We start from the raw sequence: 22,543 nt of genomic DNA, 5'->3' as shown, positions 1-22,543 counted from the left end.
AGCATTTTTTCTTTGCTTGGAAGCAAAAAAAAAAAAAAAACAAACTTAGTGCGGCAGGCGCGGATAACCCGCCCGCGGATAATCGGGAGTCTACTGTACCAGGTTTTCTCTAAAAGGTAATTAAATTCCGTTAATCCTACAACTTTAGCACATATGATACTAGTTAAGAGCGCATCTGTTTACGACCATCCGGTGGTTTTGTTGCCGTAAGCAAATTGGGGTAACTTTTCAAAAGCAGCAGAGATAGATAAGTAGATGGAAGTGGAAAAATCAATTACAGAACTGTAATATGTATCATTTTTCTTTTTTTATGTTCATAAAAGCATCGGTTACTACCCTATTTAAGAAATACTTCTCTACAAATAAGCTTTCTTTGAGAAACTACATTTAAGCAATTTTATTTTGATGATTAAAATGCTAAAGAAGAAAGGGGAAAATATCAAAATAATGTGTATTAAAATTATTTGATAAAAAAAAACCTTCACTTTTAAATAGAATAGTAGATGAATAAAAATTTTACAAAATGCTGCATTCCAGTGGATATCAAATCAAAGAATAACATTAGGTCAACATACAGATATGCAATTGTAATTTCAATCTTACTGAAGAAATATATAGTTGTTCATATATTTATTTATACTTTAACATGAGTTATAACACAGACTGCCTACTCCAGAAACTGAAAATTTATCAAACATGCTTTAAAGGTTGAAAGCGTGTGCTTTGATGCAATGCATCAAAATTTCCAGTTATAATTTTAACTAAACAAAATGTTGATATTTTCCTCTTATAATTCACAAAATATATTATTGTACAAAAATGATACTAACACCATTTTCCAAACTTAATATCTGTTTATGTGATTTTATTATTTATAATATTTTGTTTTTATTTAATTACTTTATTTGTATTTTTGTTTCTTTGTATATGTATTCATACAGTAAAGATTAATACTGAACATAGATGGCGCAGTATGCGCTAACCCATGTGTATGTTTGGAATGTGGGGGAAGCGCACTTAAGCTGTTTTTGTAAACACTTCTCTCTGAGAGTTGGTGTGAAACTGGTGCAAGTAGGCACCGCTCGCTCTTTTGTTAGCGGCAAAAAGAAGTATTCGTTCGCTCTTTGTTAGCGGCAATTTCTACTTTAATTGTATATAGTATTATGTGTTACCTTATATATGTGAAGTCATCGTCCATGTGTTGTTATATGTGTGTGTGTGCAAAATAAATAAGAAAAGAGACAAGAAGGCATCTTTCCTTGGCTTAAATACACACAACCAGCTCTACAATATCAAAATCCTTTTATTGATATCAATTTCATTATCATATAATTGTCTTTTAAAATAAATAAACTAAAAAAATATTTTAGAATGTATTTCTACAATAATTTTTATTATTGTAATACAATTCATTTAATTCCCAATACTCTATCAAAATTTAACTACTCAAGAAAAGATGAATTTATTCTTTTGTCATTAATTTAAACTTGTTTTTTCTGTCACTCAACATTACGTGTTTATTTGTATGGAATATAGTAATTACAAAAAATAAAAATAAAAGTATGACAGCAGTAATATTATTTGATAACAATAATCTTTGAAAAAAATGGAATATTATGTTTGCAGTAGTAGCTGAAAAATCTACAAATGAGGATAACAATTCCTTATGACATCTTAACGTAATTTCTCGTACCCTTCAAGATATTTTATTTGTTCAATAAAAATGCTTAGGTAAATTAACACTGCCATATTCGAAATTTTGTTAAAATACCATTTTATCATTCATATTTAGTATTTAAAACTTCAAAAAATACATTTGGAAATTATGAAATTTTCTTCTGAAGCATTAACAAAGGTGTCTTTTATTCGCAAAATAATTATTTTTCTTCAAAAGTAAAATTTTCTTTTAAAAAAGTGCTGTAAAGAAATTTAAGTGTGAGTTGATTAGTGATGGCATTCAGGTATCTAATTTTAAGGATAAATATCCAGAATGGATATTTATATTTCAATTAATTGTATTCATATAAAAAAAACTGTATGATCTTATATGCTAATGTTATAAAGAGGCAGAAAAAGTATAAAGATAAAAGAGAGAAAGGGAGAGAAACATATATATATTTTTTATTTTATAAAATTTTGAAAAAATTAATAAAAAAACAAACAATAACACATCATACATTTTACATACTTGATTTAAATTCTTTTTAGTTACAATGAACAATAATGAGGTAGACGATTTTTTTAAAGTAATTTTAACTAAATATTAAAAAAAAGTTTTTTTTTAAATTTAAAATGATATTGGAAACAAAAGTGAAAGATACTGTTTACAGTTTTTTTCCTTACAAATTTCAGGCTGTGGTTTAAGCATTAATAAGAATCATGTTTTAGAGGTAGAATTTGAATTTTGAGAGGAGTTGCATAGATTATCAGCTTTGATACAATATCTTGAGAATATATTATATCATATATTCCACTTGTAAATGATTGTGCTTTCTCTTTGTACATTAAGTTTATTTTTTTTTTTTTTCCTGTCAAGTTCTCTTTATCTCTTTAGAAGTTCCCAATGATATGATATATATCCAAGTTCAACTGCTCTTTCATATGCTAAAAGATTTCTTTTTTCTTCTTTTGTGAATACAATGGCCCAAGAAGTTCTTTCAGTTCAAAACTACTTTGATTTTTAAAATACTGGTTTCATACAAACTCCTTCATCAAAACAATGATCAGAAAATATTTTGTGATCCTTCTGATATTTTTCATTCTCTGTCCATCCTTTTTTCTGTAATGAATAAAATCTGTATTCAGTTGATTGCCATCTATTTTCTTTTATTGATCCAATTGATATATGTAAGTTAAACCACTCAGACAGTTTTAACCTACTTGTGTCATTAGCTTTAAAATTTTTACTGAAGGTGAATTGAATCAATACTAAATTATTTTTGGAAATTAGCGTTACTTCACGTTTTTGTAATGGGTACAATGGAAGTTGTTTTAAAGTCTCCAAGTGACTAAAGTCATATTCTCCAAGTTATTAAATTCCTATTGAACAAACGAATTCGCAGATAATTTGATTCAGAGATTATGATTATTTTTATTATTAATTCTAAATTGTAAATAATTTTTTTCAATTTAACATAAACAGTGTTAAAATTCCTTATTCCATTGTAATTATCATTACTTTAAAACAATAAAAATTATTTTCCCATTTTATTTTTCTAAAACATTTTTTTTCTATATCCTCATAGAAATTGCCTTTTTTAATAATTTAGTCAAAACCTTAATTTTAAAAGCTAAAGTAGGTATAAAAACTATATAAGTTTTATAGGTTTTAAGGATTTTCATCATCCTTTATAATTTTTTTTACACAATATCTCAGAAATATTCACCACTCGGTATTTATCCACTCATTTGAATCAGTTAAAACAATATTAGTATAGCATTTTTTAAGGTGGAGTAAATGTTTCTTATTTTGTTAATGGTTTGGTTAACTAATATACATTTGTATATTACAATAATGAATGCTTGTGAAGCAAATCACTTTTATTTCATGAATTATTATTGAAAATCAAAATGAGAAGAAATTAAGCTTCAAAAAACTAAGTAAAAGAAAAATTGCTTGAGAAAATGTAAGTGTTGAATAAAATATGACTTAAATATTATGCAAAAATTAACAAATGATATTTTACAATTTAATTGAAAATTCTATTCACTAATTTAGAATATACTAATATTTTTATATTAAATTAAAAAAAAATAATTTTTATTTTTTGAAATTAAAAATTACATTTCAAATTTTCTTTAAAAGTTTTAACTTCTGTGCATTATTATAAAAATAGAAAATTCAACATTTAGAACAAATTTATCCAAGATATTAGAATTTTTAATACAATTTTTCTTTTAAAATATTATTACACCAATCATATAATTAGAAATAATTGATTCTATTACCTTTTCAAATTTAGTTTGGCTACTTTCAATCAAAATTCTGATTTTTAGCATTAAAAGAAGAATTAAATTGCTGTATGCATAAATAAATAATTTTTTTCATAAATTAAGCATTTATGAAAAAAAAAATTAATAAATTAGAATAAGAAATATATACAGTGGCTCAAAAAATTAAGAGTACACCTTACGTTTACTTGATAAATGCGACTTTCATATAAATAGCACATTACCGGGAAGTGCAAACATGTTTTTATTTTTACACATAACAAATGATTTAATTTAGAGTAAAAATAAAGAAAAATCAACGAAAAATAACTAAATTGAAAATTTTCAGAAGCATTTTAAATAAACATACGCAGAATTTTGCCTCAAAAAATTGAGAATACACCAATGAAATTTTTGCAATATCACGCATAGAAACAAAGTGTCACTATTAAATTGCATGTCTTTTGGCTCTTATAATGGTCTCTAAACGTCATGGTACCGATTCGACCAATTTTTGGTGGTATCTGAAGATATTTTACCCCATTCTTCTTGCACCACTTGTTTTAAATGGGTTTTGTTTATAATTTTGTATTTTTGAACCACTTTTTCGAGTATGGCCCACGAATATTCAATGGCATTGATGTCAGGGTACTGTGGTGGTGTGTGTAACTGTTGTTTACAATGAAAAAGACATCATATTTTGACGTTACGTGCATTCTGTTTGGGGTCGTTGTACTGCTGGAAAATGGAATTTCCATCTAAACCCAAATTTTTAACACTTTCCTTTAGATTGCTGCTACCATATGGTTCATCCAACTTGTTGCAGAAACTTTCCAAATGATAGGCAGAAGTGTAAGTGCTGAAACTGTGCTAAATGCCATTAGACAAGCTGGATATAAAAGTCGCATTGTTAGATAGAAACCATTCATCAGCTTGTAAATCCAAAAAAAGCATTTGAAGTTTGCAAAAACTCACCAATTGAAGACCAATAACCTTTGGAAGAAATCTATATTTAGTAATGAAAGAAACCTCAACATTTTTGGCAGTGACAACCATCTTACTGTATGGAGAAAGCCTAATACTGCTTTGTATCCAAAAAATGTACGTCCTACAGTTAAACATGATGGTGACTCCGTGATGATTTGAGGTTACATGGCTTCATCCGGGGTAGGAAATTTAATTTTTATAGATGGCATTATAAATGATACGGTTTACTTGGATATACTTCGCAGCAATCTAAAGAAAAGTGCTAAAAATTTGGATTTAGATGGAAATTTCATTTTTCAGTAAGACAACGACCTCAAACAGAATACACGTAACTTCAAAATATGGTGTCTTTTTCATTGTAAATAGCAGTTACACACACCACCACAGTACCCCGACATCAATGGCATTGAATATTCGTGGACCATACCCGAAAAAGTGGTTCAAAAACACAAAATTAGAAACAAAACCCATTTAAAGCAAGTGGTGCAAGAAGAATGGGGCAAAATATCTTCAGATACCACCAAAAATTGGTCAAATCGGTAGCATGACGTTTAGAGGCCATTATAAGAGCCAAAAGACATGCAATTTAATAGTGACACTTTATTTCTATGCGTGATATTGCAAAAATTTCATTGGTGTATTCTCAATTTTTTGAGGCAAAATTCTGCGTATGTTTATTTAAAATGCTTCTGAAAATTTTCAATTTAGAAATTTTTCGTTGATTTTTCTTTATTTTTACTCTAAATTAAACAATTTGTTATGTGTAAAAATAAAAACATGTTTGCACTTCCCGGTAATGTGTTATTTATATTGAAAGTCGGATTTATGAAGTAAAACTAAGGTGTACTCTCAATTTTTTGAGCCACTGTATATTGAAAAAGTACTTTTTAAAATCATGTAATATTAATCAGCTTATGCATATAATTTTTAATTCAATATAAATCTTATTTTAACAAAACAAAAATTAGTTTTTATTAAATAGAAAATATTGAATATTTTGATGATTCCTTTGAGGCTTTTTGGTTATCATACTTTCTTAACAGAGAATAAGCCATATTTTATCAAAAACTTAGCTAAAATTATATATATATATATATATCTTTACAATGCATATTTTTACAAGTATGAATAATTCAATTTGAAAACAAATTTTAAAGAATTTATCATACACATTATCAACATTAAAAAAAAATGGACAAAACTGCAAGAAAGAGATCACAGATTTTTATTATTGCAAGTTTTAGACCACAAAACATAAATGCTTTATTGCTACTACAAATGCTAGCAAATAACAAAATCAAAGCATGCCTGCAGTTATAAAAAATATTTTAAATGTTCTATAACACTAATTTATTACTTAATTAGGTAAAAATATATATATAATTTTTTAAAAAGCATCATTTAAAAAAACTTTAGCTAATTTTTTAAAAAATATTTAGCTTTGTACATTAAACAAAATATGAGCATTAAAATTAATAGTATAAAAAAACTAAAATACTTTCCAATGAATACAGCCAAACTGCAAGAAATAAAATTAAAACTACATCGAATTTATATTTGTATTCCGAATAAAGCATCATTTTTAGCTTCCATTAAGAATTTAAATGAAATTTGTAAGTTCATTCCATTACTTTGTGAAAACTTAAAATTTCATTTAACAAACCAATAGAAGATAGAATTTAATTATGAGTTAACATATTAGTTTCTTGGCATTTAATTAATTATAAATAGAAGGCGCCTGTAGAAAATTCAGCTTTCCCAAGTTCCCACTGTTCTCAGCCACAGTCAACATTCATTTCTAGTCAAAAATTAGATTCATAAAACGTAATTATGAGCAAAAAATAAATATATTATAACACGGTATTATTCTTTTATTAAGAAAGATCGTGCATAAATAAGGTCCGCTTTCATCATAGATCCGACTGACAGTCGTCCACACTCCACTCTATATATTCCAAAAATGCGCTTCATTCTTGGCGGGTAAATAAATTTTCACCTTTTGGCGAAAAAAGCTTTTCCGTAAGCAACCATACATCGATTCCCCCATTTCCATCACTACCGGAATGAAATCCGTCCTCCAGTGCTGTTTCCCCCCCACTGATTCTAAACTCCCCCCCCCCCCCCTCCTTTGAACTTCTAATGGGGGGATTCAAGCGTCCTCCGGTTAACAAGTCTCGCTCGCGCTCTCTTGTATTTATTGTTGATGTTTTTGTGTGCACGCGCTCTCTTGTGTTTATTGATGAAACTTCTTTTTTCTTTTTTTTTTTTGCTCTCTCTATATATAGAAACGGGAGATGACAGCCATCTTACTTCTTTCATGTTTCAGTATCAAATGTAAGCGTCCAATTCTTAATCGCAGATTGAAGAAGCAAAATACAGAATTGTAACAGCAGGAGATATCAACATTCTGTTGTCAACTTATGTTTAGGGAAAGAAAAAAAAAAAAAAAAAACCCTGCCTAAATATGTTACAATATTTCAATAAATGCTGTATCTCCTTGTCAGTTTCGAGTAGAAGACCATTTTACACTTGGCTCAATACTGTCTTCAACAAGTAAGAAAATACTTGTCTCGGTTATTATTTCCTAATTAATAGTATCATTTGTCCTTAAGACTGGCGCAAATATGGAAAATTATTTAGCCATTACTTATACCAGTTTTATTTAATAAATTGTTAATGGATTCAATATTTTGTAATTAGAAATGCTAATCGTTTCAAACTTTTTGTCTATGTTATACTGAAAGTTTATACATGATGGCAGCTGGTAATATTGTGATTATAAATACTATAAAATGATTGACTGTGTATTGCAGTTCTACAGTTTATATTTTAGTAGTCTATGTGTCTTATATTAGAACAACTGTGGTAGATAAAAAAAATTATACCAAAAAGAAATTGATTAGAAAAGTAGTTTTAAAAAATTCAGTATTACTTTGCACTTTTTGTTCCTATTATAACATTTTTCGCTGGTCCCATTAGATTTCCTGTGCAGTTTTATGTATGCAATTAGTTAGCCAGAAATCATTATTTCTCTTTTTCCTTAAAAATTGTTATAGATGCATAATGCCTTATTTTATTGTTGGTATGCTTGTTGATATTTTCTCTTACTAGTCTACCATGTTAAATTTCTAAATCACATTCTAAAGGGATTTTAAGAGGATTGTTTAAAAATTTAAAGACATGCTGGAGATGAGGAGCATGGGAATAGAAATATCCTGAGCTCCATTAAATTCCAGTACATTTATTTCACTTTTTAATTTTTTTGAGAAGTGGTAAAGTAATATTTGGTCCACCTTTTTAAAATGGTTTTTTTTAACCTGTTCTTATCATATTATCCCAAAAATTATTTTAATGTAAATTCAAATATTTCTTGCATTTAAAAAAATTACAGTACCATTAAATATTATTTAGACTGGTCTAAAAAGTTTAAATTCATACCTTTTAAGATGATGGAGGGTTGTTTTTTTTTTAATTTTTATTTGTAGTGTAAGAAAATGATTTTCTGAATAAATGCTTACTGTATAAGTAATGAAGATTCAGGGAATGTATTCTAAATAAATTTAGTCATTAAAAGGGCAATTTCTTTATTAATTATTAACATTGTGAAAGAGGATAAAAATGCTCCATCAGCCTTCTATGATTCATCAGCTAGTGTAAAGGGCAGCATTTGAATTTGTGGATCAGTTGCTTTTAATTTTGATTAAATATTTGATTTAAATAAGTGTATATGTTTTCAATAGATTTAATATAAATTGTCATTAAATAGTATCTTAAAATGAATACACACATATGTGTTTCATGGCATTTTAAATACAAAGCATTTAAAAAAAATATTTTTTTTTAAAATTACAGATATGCTTTTAAAAAGTGCTACACCTGAAATTGTTTTTACTAGAACTACTCAGATAAGAATATCCTGCTTTTGTATCTTCGCTGCTCATGTGAAACCAAGTTATTAGCTTTCATTCTTTTCTTTTTCAACACAATGTACTGTGGTTTCTCAGAATGGCTGAGTGTCCCTTTCAGTTTATGAATTTCTTTTGCTTTTGAAATCTTGCCCCATGTTTTTCAAAGCATATTCTTTTATATAAAATATAATTAGATTACTGGATATATGCATGGGAAAGTACACGACTTTTCTTTGTGAGACTGTTTACAACTGGCCAGGGTGGAGGAGGAGATTTTAATTGATGCTCCTATGATTAACTTAGTATTCACTGGTGTTTTTTTGTATCATATTTCTTTGCTGGAGTTGAATAATTATCAACACATATATTGAAAATGAATTTGTTTCTTCCCTTGTGAAAAAAAAAGGTGGAGGAGGAGGGGAATAAGACTTTGTTGATAGCAAAATTCAGCCTGGGTGGCCAACTTCGTTCGGAAGCTTTCAAAGACAACAACTTTCATTAAAATGCTATTAAAGAGTGTCTGATTTGAATACTGACCGAGGGAAAATTCTTTCTTTTACAATTGCAGATATACATACTTTTGAGGTATTTGAAGAAAATGGACAAAGTATGCCTCGAAGGCTCATGGGACATATATCATTCCATCTCCTCATAAGAAAATTAAAGGCAGGAAAAACTATTTAGATTTAAAATATTTTATTATTAGAGGATAGAACTTCAACCATACAGTTTTTTAGGTAGGAAAGAAAATTTAATATAGGGCTCCTCAAAAGTTTAAAGCCAAATGTGTTGATGTGTTTGGTTTAATATAATGTACCACTGATTGAGGGTTAGAAATTTCATTTTATTTAAATTACAAATGATGATGGATTTCACTTTCTAATCAAGTTTGTCATTTTGCTTATACAATAAAATTTCAAAACATTCTTAAATTTTGGCATTTTATGTGTTTCTATCAAATGCTGTTCATAGATAAATTTGTGAGACTTGTTAGTAATTTTTTATTTCCTTCATAATTTTTGAAATTTGAGGTATTGCAGTCCTTGTTTTAAGATCATTCTAGATAAGATTCCTCTGAAGATTGATTATACATGCTTAATCTGTTGTGAATAAAGTATTTGCTTGTTGTTATAGTATAGAGTTTTGTAGAGTAAATGCTAGTGGAGGTTTTGTATTAATCTGACGATTAAAATTTTGAATCCATTCCTAGTAGTTCTTGTATAACTTCATAACAGAATATAAATATAAAAAAGTAATGAATCTGTAATATTTGAACTAAGCTTTGTTTCATATTGCTAATTTCTACTTTATTTTCCAGTGAAATATAGGATTATTTTTCAGATCTATTATAATATTAATGTGTCTTAATAAAGTTTGTATTTTTGTTGTTTGCATGTATAACTTGCAGTAAAATAATTTTTTTTTACGTTGTTTTCCTGAAAAATTGCTAAAATATTTATAGTTGAGGCATTTAGAAACTTATAAAAAAAATCACTAATGCTGTGTTTCTTTATGATATCAACTTTCTGCTAAAGCTAACACATAAAATCAACTTCTCTTTCCATACATAATAGCTTTATCATGTTTTAGCTCACTAATGTTTTCTTCCTCTATAGCTGAAAAGAGATTGAATGCAATCGTTATTTACTTCTATTTATTTTTAAGACATTACTACACAAGTGATGCCTGAAGAATAAATTGAGTATTTTATTATACTTATCAAAATTATTTTATCTTTTAGCTGTTATATAAATGAACATTTTGGACACAAATATTTTTTTTAACCAATTAAGTGTGTTTAATGTGTATATGCATCAGTTCAAATCTTCATTTTGACACAATTGATGTGTAATTTTTTATCTAATAAAAATGAAGTTTTTTATACTCTATTATGATTTTTTGTAAAATTTACCATGCACCGATTTGTAACGTGTTCGACTTGTATAGGCATCCTTGCTTAATTTTAAAAAGGGGGACTTCAGAGATTTAAAAAAAATGAATTCTGCTGTTAACTGGTTAAAATTGAAATCTTTTTCGCATCTAAGCTATTTACCCATTATTATATTCTTAAGTTTCATGTATAATTTTAATAAAAATGAATTTCTATTAGTAATTGTTCTTTTGGATCTTTTTACCTCCTTCTGGGTCATTCAGAATTAATTACGTGTAAGATTTTCTGCCATACTTTGGAGGATTGTCAATCAATATAAAGTAGAAGGCAGTTTTGTATACAAAACATTAAGCTTTATAAACTTAAAATTTTTCTCCTTTATATAATGTTTATTGAATATGTGATTTCTTTGAACTTTCTCCAAACATCCCATAATCTTGCACATTAATTCAAAATTCTCAATCTCTTATTTAATAAATTTTAGATTTTTAGTTATTATAAAATATTGTATTGTTTTAGAAAATCATGAAATAATTATAAACTTAATAAACAATTTCATTATTTAATAAACTAGACATTCTATCACTCTAAAAGTATATGCTGCTTAAAAGATCAAGATATTTTTTTTTACAAGTTACTTTATCTCCCTCCCTTTTTTTTTTTTTTTGTTAGTTTTACTTATCACCCATTTGCACTGAAATTTATTTTGCATTTGTGACTGTGAAATGCATTACATAGGTGATAAATAAAATTTAAAAAAAAGATCAAAAATTTTTCTGATTTTAAGAATTTATTGTTCAAAAACTATTGTACCTAGACATATGTTTAGTTTGTAATATAATTGATTACTTTAATAAATTTCTTTGTGTATTTTCTTATATTTTGCAGAATGTCAAGACTGTCTGTCTCTGTAATCTTCAAAGGACAGACATGCATATTTATGCAAACATGCAAAACTTAAAATAAGCATATCGGACAAATAAATATGATGTTATCACTTATTTCTGTTGAGAGTCTGAATTGAAAATTCAGCATATCTGGAACAGTCATTTATTTGAAGGCTGGAGTGATGAACGAGATCCACATTTGCATCACTTACTGCACCCTCTTGGCACCTGAAATATTCACCAACATCATTAACTTCTTTTAACTTTTGATACAATTGCTTTTATGGTCTTGACCTTTGGAAGATTGCATCCATAACAACATATAAACTCCCAATGAACAGAAATGGCCAATTTACTTTCATAGAACAACATCTTGGTTTTTCTGTTATTAATATGATTTCATAAAAAATTGTCTTTTCATTCACTGCTTGAATTTATGGGCTAGATGTATCATCTTTTTAATGGAAAGAAATACTTTAAAAGCAGAGCTATACAATGTTACAAATTTTAGATTTCTGTCTTTAACAGTTATACTGAGATATTTTGTAATCAAGAAAAGATTTTGTGCTCACTCTATATATATACTTAAAAAGTATTGCTAGGAAATCAACATTATATAGTTATTTTTTATTTAAAATTATTTTTCTTATTAAAAATAATCTGAACAAGCTTTAAAGTTATGTGCATAACCATCATTTTTAATGTTTTATTTTAGTATTTACTACCTTCTATTATTTAAAAAAGTAATTGATCAATTTTCTCTTAATCTGTAGAGTTGACGAGCAACGAATAAAAGATGTTGGCCCAGATCGTGCTGCAGCAGAGTGGCTGTTAAGATGTGGAGCATCTGTTAAATGGAAAAACCATGAAAAATGGGTGTCTGATTATAATATTCTACAGATGGAGTTTTTACCAAAAAATGTAATTGAAGAAATTGACGCAACTGAATCGTGTATAATGCACGTAGGATTTCCATACTTAAGTAAGTTAAATGCTGGATCTCTATTTTTGTTTTTGTTTTTTTTCCCCTTAAACATATGACAGGGACACCTCATATATAGGGATATGAAATTACTATATAAGTAAACAAATTCTTGGTTCTCATGTGGGTACAATAAGGGTGTGAGGCAAGCTACCCTCACTCAGATGGCAGCTCATACCTCTGTAGGAGAGACTAATACATGGATTTGCCATAGTGAAAACTGTTTTGCATTCATGATATTGTCTATTTTAAAATGTGTGAAGGATCAATCTTTCAGATCATCTAATTTGATTTTTGTGGACTGTATGCTAAAGCTGGTTGGGAGTAGCTCTTAATTGTTTTACATATATCATATTCCCTTGTCGTATGCCACTTTTTAGCAGTGAACCAAAATCCAATGCCAGCAAATCTTATTTAGTCAATTATTTTGCTTACACTAGCACAATGCAAATTTTATCCAAAATATTTTTATGTATAAAATTATGTAACCTGTCTACTTGCAAGCATGCTTCTTTGAAGCTTTAGTTAATAAGTGGTAACTCTTAAAGGTTAAATGGATGCTTGAAAGTCCATTTTTATTTTACATCTATATATTTTAATTTATTTACAATAACAATCGTTTCCAAATTCTAATTTGTCCATATCAAAGGAGTATTGCTTTCTGAATTGATTTAATAATATTTTTTCATGTAATATTATAGTTTTAATTTATCATATTGATTGGTAGAACATCTAGAATATAACGTCTGCAGCTAATACCTGTCAATAAATATATTTTAGAGGAAAATTTTATTTCTTTTTATATAAGATTTAATTGCTACTGAGCTTTGATTCAATATCATGATTTATGGAAACATTCATATAAATTATCATGCCAACCATGAAAATGTACTTAAATAGATGTCTTGACACAACAGATCCTGTAAAGAAATAGAAGAGAAATATACTGTTTGAAATTTAAGAAGCATTATTATCAGAATATGCTGATGTTACTTAAAGTTTGTGTTGTTACAAATTAGGAAATGCACAAGATGAGAGAATGCAATTGTTTTTCAAAAGACATTATTTTTCATGCAAATGAGGAGAATAAAGTTTTTAGTTCAAAATTTATGGCTTAATGGGAAATTATTCGATATATTTAATTCTGTCTTTAAGTTAAAATAGTGTGTTTGGCTTAGTTATATTGACATTCCATTTGGATGGTATATGAAGGTTATTTTGGGATGAACTTCATAATTTTGAATGCCAATTAGATGACAAGAGCAAGAAATGACTGGCACATACTGTACATCTTTGTAGGATTATTGTAAATAAAATTGAAAAAAAAACAGACATTTTAAATGGCTATGTAAAATGTTGTGAGAAGTAATTCATAGTGTACATTATTTTTTAATCCATATTAACCCACTTTTCCTCAGGACTGAAAGTCTTTTAAAGGTGAATGGTCACAAGTGTATTATAGTACAAGTACAGTACACTCCCGATTATCCGCGGAATTGGGTGGCGCGGCCACCGCGGATAACAAAAATCGCGGATAATCCGAAAAAAGCCAAAAACGGGTATAGCAAAAGAGAAAACAGTCATTCCAACTTTGAAAAATCGTTTTATGTACAATAAAACGTAAAATAAACAGCAGGAAATGTTTAACTAACGCTCAATATTTTAGTATATCACTCAAAACTAACCTAAAATGCATTTTGTGAATGAAAATAGAAAAGTGCTTTGTACTTACGAGAGACGTCAAGGGTACATAGAAAAATTAATACATATGTAATGTATTATGTAATTACAAACGCATAACCGTAAAACTACACCTTTTTGAAGAAATCAGTCATTTGCGTTTGCTTCTTGCTTTGGAAGCATTTTCTCTTTGCTTGGAAGCAAAAAAAAAAAAAACTTAGTGCAGCAGGCGCGGATAATCGGGAGTCTACTGTAGTGCCTGTACTTGCTTCGCATGTATAAATTCATCAAATTCTTTTACATAGCTGTCTAGTTGCATGAGCATTAATTAAAACTTGTGCTATAATAATCCATTTGCAATTTTTAAATAATTTTGCTAAAAAGTTTTGTAATATGATAGTTATTTTGAAGCATGATGTTTGTAATTACATATTTATTATGTTGAGTTAATCCTTTTTTACTCAAATTATTTGTTAACAAAAATTTTTTTTTATTAGGAATACTTTGTTAAAATTATTTATTTAGTTCAGATTAATTAATATCCAAATTATGCTGCCAACTAGGCCATATCTAATATTCTCCATTCCAAATTAAAAACAGAAATGTGCATCAAGGTAGATTATTCCAGTCATGCCAAATTGCATCTCAGGTAGTTTGCTTCCATAGTATAATTTAATTAATATAATTGCTCTATTGGTTGATTATTCTTATTACCTTTTACTATTTAAGAAAAAGAGTTTTAGATTATTCACTTATATATTTGAACAAAAAAAATTTTGGATGTAAACATTAACACTCCAACATATTTTTTTATAATTTTAGTTCTTTATGCTTATTATAACAGTCACCTATTACTCTACTCCTATGAATTAAATTACTGTTTTTTTTTTTGTTGTTTTTTTTAGATGACTTAAAATATGTGAAAACCATTAAGTTACACAAATGTTTTTATATAGAAGATACTTGCATTAGTATGTTATCTGCAGTTAAGAACTCTCTTCAAAACCTTGAAATTGTTAGTTGTGGAAATGTGACTGATAATGGAATTCTATCTGTGGCTAAGCTAACGTAAGTGTTATCTGAATAACAAATGTTTTTCTTTTATATATCATAACTCATTTGAATTTTTTTTTTTAAAAAAATTGATTGTGAAAACTAGAATGTTGTTCATCGAGTTAAAATTCATTCTGTTAAAAAAGATGCAACTATTATTCATGATGTTAATTACTTGTGAAGTTATATTGGAGATTCTTAAATGTAATTGAATCAAATTTAAATTAGAAATAATAGGCTTCCATCAAGCTGTCTTTAATGCCTAAACTCTTATTCTTTTGAAATGGCCCTTAGATTGATATTTTTTTAAACTGATATGAAATAACTATTTTAATTAAGCTATCCTTATCTAAATTAAAAGCCCTTTTTAATTAAAAGAAGCTTTTTTTTAACATCACAAATTCATTATAAATGTATTTTATATGTTTCATTTTTACCATTTACATCTATGCCAAAAAAATTATATTAGTATATTTCTAATCCATTGATTTTTTATAATGTTCATTTATGTGTTTACAGGAACTTGAAAGTTTTATATCTGTATGATCTTCCTGAAGTTAGAGACAAAGAGCACTGTTTGCATGTTCTGCTGAAGAATTTGCCTGAATGTAAACTGCGCTTCCCTATGATACCAGAGACATAATATTTTTCATCATTGTATCATGTATATATATTATATGGTGTTATTTGCCAACATTTCACATTTGTATTTCATTGTATAAATTAAAGTAAATGTTTTAAAAACAGTCAGTCAGTGTTAGTGTATAGTTGCAAATATTTCTAATTATGAAAGTGGAAAAAATGATGTTATCCAGAATCACTCTAGCTTCTGTATTTACAAATAATAATAAAATTGAACAATTATTTTGTATTCTATTTTTTTCCCCTGACTACTCAGTGTTAAAATTCATTTATAGCCATTTAAAAATTTAAGAGTTTATTCTATTTTTGCAAAATATCAAGTTGATTAATATATGAAATAAAAAGAAGCGGTAAAAATTCTGTTGTTGTTGCTTATCCTCAATAGATATGACAATGTCAGATCAGCTCCAATAGGTTGTTGACCACCAAAAAATCTATAATAATAAGGGGATCGGATGTTAAGCCTCCCTTAGAAAGTCCGATGCAACCCAGAATGTGATCTGGGTGCATCTGGTGAAGCTGGATGGTCAAAGCAATTTTTTACAAGTGGGATGGATTTTTCTACCATTTTCAAAGGAAAGGCACTTAAGATGGCCACTTTTTAGTCTGGCCAGAGCAGACTAAAAAGTGGCAGACCACCACTCTCATGTCATTATATAATGAAGGACTAATTTCTTTTATAAACACAGATGGTAAAGGAAGTTAAATTTTGTTATTTTAATAATCTTGCAACACTAAGAGATTAAAAAGAGGTATAAATGTAAATAAAATTTGACATGGTTCTTTTTTTATTCTTTAAAGTAGAATGTATGTGTTTTTTGAAGTATGCAAGATTTGTGAAATAGTAATTTCATGATTTTGTTTTTAATTACTATCATAATTTTTTTTGGGGGGGGATTTGTGAAGTTTTAAAGTTGTATGCTTTAATTATATGTATGTGTAGTATAAAATTTCGTTGTGCTATAGAGTCTTTAAAATCAATCATGATAAAAACCACAAATCACTTTATTTTATCAGGAGTAAAGATTAATCTTAGATGTAGTTTTACATATTATCGCCAGCGAGTTTATAACCGTTAGAAAAAAATGTGACAAAGCCTCGCTGGTAAGGATATCAATTCAAAAAAAGAGCAATAAATAAATAAAATATGCAGTTTTTAACAGCTCAGATAGAATATCTTGCTTCTGAATACCCTCCAATAGCAACGGAATTTCCGTAGTTCCTATGGAAATTAGTTGAAAAAAAATTACGGATATATAGTGAAAAACTACGGGAAAATAGGAAAACCCCTTAACCTGAATCTTCTCTCAAAACAATGCAGGTAGTGAAAGTATTTTCAGCAGAGTTCGAGAAAAAAATTAAGAAATTTGTTTCAAATGTAAGTTTTTGCTACCAGTAGTATCAGAGAGGGAATGGTTTGAGATTGAAGAGGAATGAAAGGGTGCCAAATTTAAAAGCCTTCTTATTGAAAAATATTGATAATACAACACAGAATTATCACGTACTAATGTAGAAATAAATATATTAAAAATTTTCAGTAACTTTTTAAACAATGAATTTTTGACTCGCATTTGCAATTTTCTTTTTATACGAAAGGGAACACTGCCTGCCTGGAATGCAGGTTTAAATATGTTTAGGTGTATCTCTATTGGTAATAATCTGGTATAAAAACTAAACATTCGCAAATAGTCAAAAAGTTTGAGGCTCTGATTCCTTAAATTCATTCCTACACATCTAGAGAGTTTGGGTAAAATTCAAGCAGAAAATATTTTATGTATTTGTATAAATATGGTAATATAACAGGTATCATACATCCCAAAGAAATAGAATATATTTTAAAAGAATCAGTTTGACTCAGAAAAGTAAATGCATGAAATAGCCCAAAAAACAAACTTTCTGCACAGCTAGAATTTATGTACAATATTTGGGCACTTCAAGAAATGGGAATGTAGTACTTTTATCTAATCTAATAAATAATATAGAATGTTTGAGTGGGTACTGCACATGCGATAATAACATACAAAAACAGAATATGTAAGTTCTATATTCTATATAAGTCTATATAGTAAGTTCTATATAAGAATAAGTAACATTTGATATTATCTGCATCTGCCTTTAATAAAAGGTATCATACATCTCATAGAAACAGAATATATTTTAAAAGAATTGAAGCTCGGCTCAGAAAAGTAAATACAGTACATTCCCGATTATCCGCGGAATTGGGTGGCGCGGCCGCCTCGGATAACAAAACCCGCGGATAATCCGAAAAAAGCTAAAAACGGGTATAGCAAAAGAGAAAACAGTCATTCCAACTTTGAAAAATCATTTTATGTACAATAAAACGTAAAATAAACAGCAGGAAATGTTTAACTAACGCTTAATATTTTTGTATATCACTCAAAACTAACCTAAAATGCATTTTGTTAATGAAAACAGAAAAGTGCTTTGTACTTACGAGCGGCGTCAAGGATGCACAGAAAAATTAATACATATGTATTGTTTTAATACTGTAATGTATTATGTAATTACAAAAGCATAACTGTAAAACTACACTTTTTGAAGAAATTAGTCATTTGTGTTTGCTTCTTGCTTTGGAAGCATTTTCTCTTTGCTTGGAAGCTAAAAAAAAGAAAAGAAAAAAAAAAAGAAATCTTAGTGCGGCAGGCGCGGATAATTCGCTCCAAGGATAATCGGGAGTACATGAAATATCTCACAAAACAAATTTTCTGCTCAGCAAGAATTTATATACAATATTTGGGCTTTAAAAGAAATGGGAATATAGTACTTTTATCTAATCTAATTATCTATTTAAAAATGAGTGGGTCCAGTGCATGCGATAATAACGTACAAATACAGAATACGTAAGTTTTAAACATTTGAAACTATGTGTATCTGCCTTTAATAAAAGGTATCACATCTATCTCATGGAAACAGACCTCATTTTGCAATAGAAGGAAACTTTCAATAATTATTCAGGATTCTAACTGAAGTATATGAAACAAAAACTCCAGTCAATTTTTTTTCAGATTTAAACTTCTTAATTACTGGCCCATTTTGTTAAGTTGCGAGTTTTGTTAATCCTCAAAATATAAGAAGTATACCGAGAATTTTTCATTTCGTTTATAATGACACAAAATGTTATTTGCGAAAATTTATTGGCTTAAAACGGTTTCTGAAGAAACGTCGTCCTTTTTCTTTAGACTTTTTTGGACTATAAATAATTAATGTAATGATTACAATATTTATTTTAATGGACAGTGACTTTTATGTTTCGAATTGAAATGAAGTGCACATCTCTTGTAGAATGTTTTGTTTACATTTATAGTCAATGTGCTTTCATTCGGGTAGAGTTAACCGGAGGACGTATTGGAGGATCAAGCTAGGTTCCAATTAGTGCCTGTAGACGGCGCCAGCAGTCTACAGCCATCTATAGGCGCTAACAAGAACTATTCCAATTGCAGGATTAGCTATAATAGGGGTTATAAGATTTGGCGAATAAGCACATTTGTGGCGAATTATGCCAATCTTTTTCATTTCCTATTACGCGATTTTGTTTTTTATTTTATTCCGCCAACACTTGGAATCGTCAAACTGATTCGTTTCTTTTACTCTTTCTAAAACTTAACTCGTTTCTTTTACACTCTTTCAGAAATTCATCTCATAATTTTTTATTTTAAATTGATTTTGATGTAAATAAATTCTTTATTATTATTAAAATGTATTTATTTATTAAGAATTTTTTAGGTCATTTGTTAAAAATTATTATATATTAAATAACTTATTGAAAATATAAATGTATTTATTTATTATTTTTTTATTGTATAATTATTTTTCATTTGAAAGAAAACGTCTCCAACAGTCGATAATAATAGAAATATTTTCATGCGAAATTTGAATAAATAAATGCTTTTATGTTATTGCGATTCGAAATAACATTTGGCTGCAAGGACTCTCCATATAATATATATATAAATTTTTACTAAATGCAAATTTTTTTTCTAATGAAGGAGAACGTGCGCGTGTGTATGCAGAGAAGAATAAATATGTAGGAAAGGAGGGTAGGAAAGTGTAATGTTTGGTAGAGCAATTTTTTAATTTTTATTATTTAAAAACAGCGAAAAAGTTTGAAGTTTTTCTGCAATAACTTTCGAAAATGTTTCCAAATTAAAAAAATATTTTAATTCATCTTTAAAATAAAAGTATATTTAGACATATATCTTTTTAATTATAAAATCTTATAATATTCTTTATTTTAACAAATGTTTAAATTTTGATTTTCAGCAATATTATAAATGAAAGACAAATCATTTTCATTTTTCAATCAAAGCTGAACGATTTTTCTTTGTTAAAAAATATGAGATAAAATTATTCATACTTTTAATATAATAAAATTTATAGGCTGGCATGCTATCAATAAATTGCATCTTTCGAGGCAGGTTGTTGGACTTAGAGCTTCCAAATTTGGTTGGCAATTAGCTATTTCTTAGATAGCAATATTAAGAAATCTTGTTTCAAAAATTAAATTAAAATTTTAATAAAAAATTAACAAAATTCCAGCATTTTCTTTATAACTTCGAAATATATCACTGACCAAAAACATTTTAAATTTTAAAAAAATTAATTTTTCAGTTATCTTTTTTTTTTTTTTTTTAATTTTATTCAATATTTTTCTTCTTTGATCTTAGTATTTTTCAAAATACTTTTAAACATATTTTTCATTGGTTTAGTAAACTATACTTCTATATGAGCACATTGCAGTGATATTCAATACAATTTTATGCGCATATTATTGTCATTTTAATTTTTTAAAGATAATATAAAACTAAACAATTCAAATCTACAATCTTGGCTTTCTATAATATTTTGGATGAAGATTCAAATCTACTTTATTATTGTCATTTCTATTATTTATTTTATTTCATTTATTTTAGGTTAACATAAAATTAAAAATTAGGTATAACTGGATTATCATCTTTTTCTCTCGCTCTCTCTCTCTTTTTTTTTTTTTTTTCTTAATAAAATACAGTTGATTTTTTTATTTGACCAGCTTTTTATGGGTTTTTTCTATCATTTAATAAAAAGCAATTTTAAAAATTAACTTTCTATTAGTTTTAATATATTTACTTCTTAGCCCAATCATTAAATAAGTCCTCTATCAACTGCAAGATAATTCTTTTCGAAGGTTATGTTAATTATTTATATATTATAGTTTGCTTAAACAGTAATTCACATAAAAAACTAAGAATTAAAGAAGAATTAAACTAAAATTAAGTATTAAAAAAAATTCTCAAAAAAAATTCTCATAAACAGTATTTTTATAATAACTTACAATTATATGTAACTTGTTATTTTTTTGCAATTCATGCATTAATTTAACAAAAATTAAATTTATTGCAAATACTTTAATTGACATAATTAAAGTAATACTAAATGAATGATGGACAGACCAGCTGGTCACCGAAAGCAGCTGGTACATCCCTAATTATTTCGATTTCGTTTCCAAAGTATACATCTAACAATAATCATCCTTATAATGTAAATGTGTTTTCAATGTGAAACAAAACCGTCTACTTATATCATTGGGGAACGCGGTGTTTATTTATTAAATAGTTAGCTAACATTAGAGCTCATGTTTCTTCTTCGGCTCTAGCCATGTCATACATGGAATACCTGCTTAGTTATGCACCGACTCCTCTTAAAATCCAAAATTAATATTTATTGACTGATTCTCTATTTAGCATTTATGTTCAGCTGCCGGGTATGCGTTTATATTGTTATATTAATGTTGAATGTGTAGCATGGACCTTTAATTGTTCTATAAATTTCTATATATCTTTTCTAATCAACTACTATTCTTTGAATAATCTACATTTATTCTCTGAAAATGTAATGAACTTGTTTGTAGATTATTTGATGAAAATAAGCTGGAATGTATAAACCCCTTCAAACCCATAATGGGATTTATGATATTTTATTTTATCAAGTAAATTCTTCCAATCAGACTTCAAATCTTAAGAAATAAAAAATTCAATTAAATTTGCATCAAAAACTATTGTTATGACTTTTTCAAACGCTATCAATAGAAGGATATTGGAAAACCTATCAGGAAAAATGATAGAAAAAAACCATGAAGGAGTCCGAAGTGGAGCAGTTCTCTTAGTTTTCGGAAAGGGGACATCCTACAATTGCAAATTTTCAGGCACTGTGTTTTAATTTTGTTCAATTAAATCCTATTACTCCTTCCAATGATTAATACATTAATCTTATCCGGTATCAATAACATCATGTAATTGATCTTGACCATTTGTTATCTGCTAGGAGAGAACAGATTAAGGAAAAAAATCTCTTTGACGGTAGATCAAAAAGATCCTTATATTTTCTATAGACTACTTATATTCTCTTTTCAAATTTATCACAGAAATTATACAAAAAATAATTATTAAGGTGATTCGAACCTTTAATTTGAAATATCGTAGTATAATAATATTTTAGGTTTTATTTTAATCTATCTTTATATTGTTCTTTTTCCTTGATTACAAAAGCAATAAAGTAAATAAAAATGGTGTTTAATATCGACAATATC

The 22,543-nt window shown here is 27.5% G+C and overlaps 2 protein-coding genes across 2 annotated transcripts in view; both read left to right on the top strand.

The window, feature by feature from the left end:
• Positions 1-7,114: 7,114 nt before the first annotated feature.
• LOC129962006 (ATP synthase subunit s, mitochondrial-like) lies at positions 7,115-16,182 on the top strand. Its single transcript, XM_056075668.1, has 4 exons — positions 7,115-7,470; positions 12,377-12,585; positions 15,171-15,333; positions 15,838-16,182. The coding sequence occupies exons 1-4, from the start codon at positions 7,382-7,384 to the stop codon at positions 15,959-15,961; spliced, it is 585 nt and encodes a 194-aa protein (XP_055931643.1). The 5' UTR covers positions 7,115-7,381; the 3' UTR covers positions 15,962-16,182.
• Positions 16,183-19,283: 3,101 nt separating this feature from the next.
• The window catches only part of LOC129962097 (poly(A) RNA polymerase, mitochondrial-like), a 29,084-nt gene continuing 25,824 nt past the window's right edge, over positions 19,284-22,543 (top strand). Inside the window, exon 1 of the mRNA XM_056075821.1 lies at positions 19,284-19,302. The gene's annotated coding sequence lies outside the window, so the exon portion shown is untranslated. The remainder of the gene's footprint in view (positions 19,303-22,543) is intronic.

Source organism: Argiope bruennichi, chromosome 2 (assembly GCF_947563725.1).
Source record: "Argiope bruennichi chromosome 2, qqArgBrue1.1, whole genome shotgun sequence".
Classification (NCBI taxonomy): Eukaryota; Metazoa; Arthropoda; class Arachnida; order Araneae; family Araneidae; genus Argiope; species Argiope bruennichi.
Note: the sequence above shows the minus strand (reverse complement) of the source record. Positions and strands in the feature narration are given on the sequence as shown.

Excerpts from the sequence above, each read along its gene's own strand:
- LOC129962006 (XM_056075668.1), top strand. The coding sequence starts at position 7,382 with ATGTTACAATATTTCAATAAATGCTGTATCTCCTTGTCAGTTTCGAGT. Across the intron at positions 7,471-12,376 it reads CTCAATACTGTCTTCAACAA|AGTTGACGAGCAACGAATAA; the intron begins GTAAGAAAATAC and ends CTTAATCTGTAG. Across the intron at positions 15,334-15,837 it reads CTATCTGTGGCTAAGCTAAC|GAACTTGAAAGTTTTATATC; the intron begins GTAAGTGTTATC and ends ATGTGTTTACAG.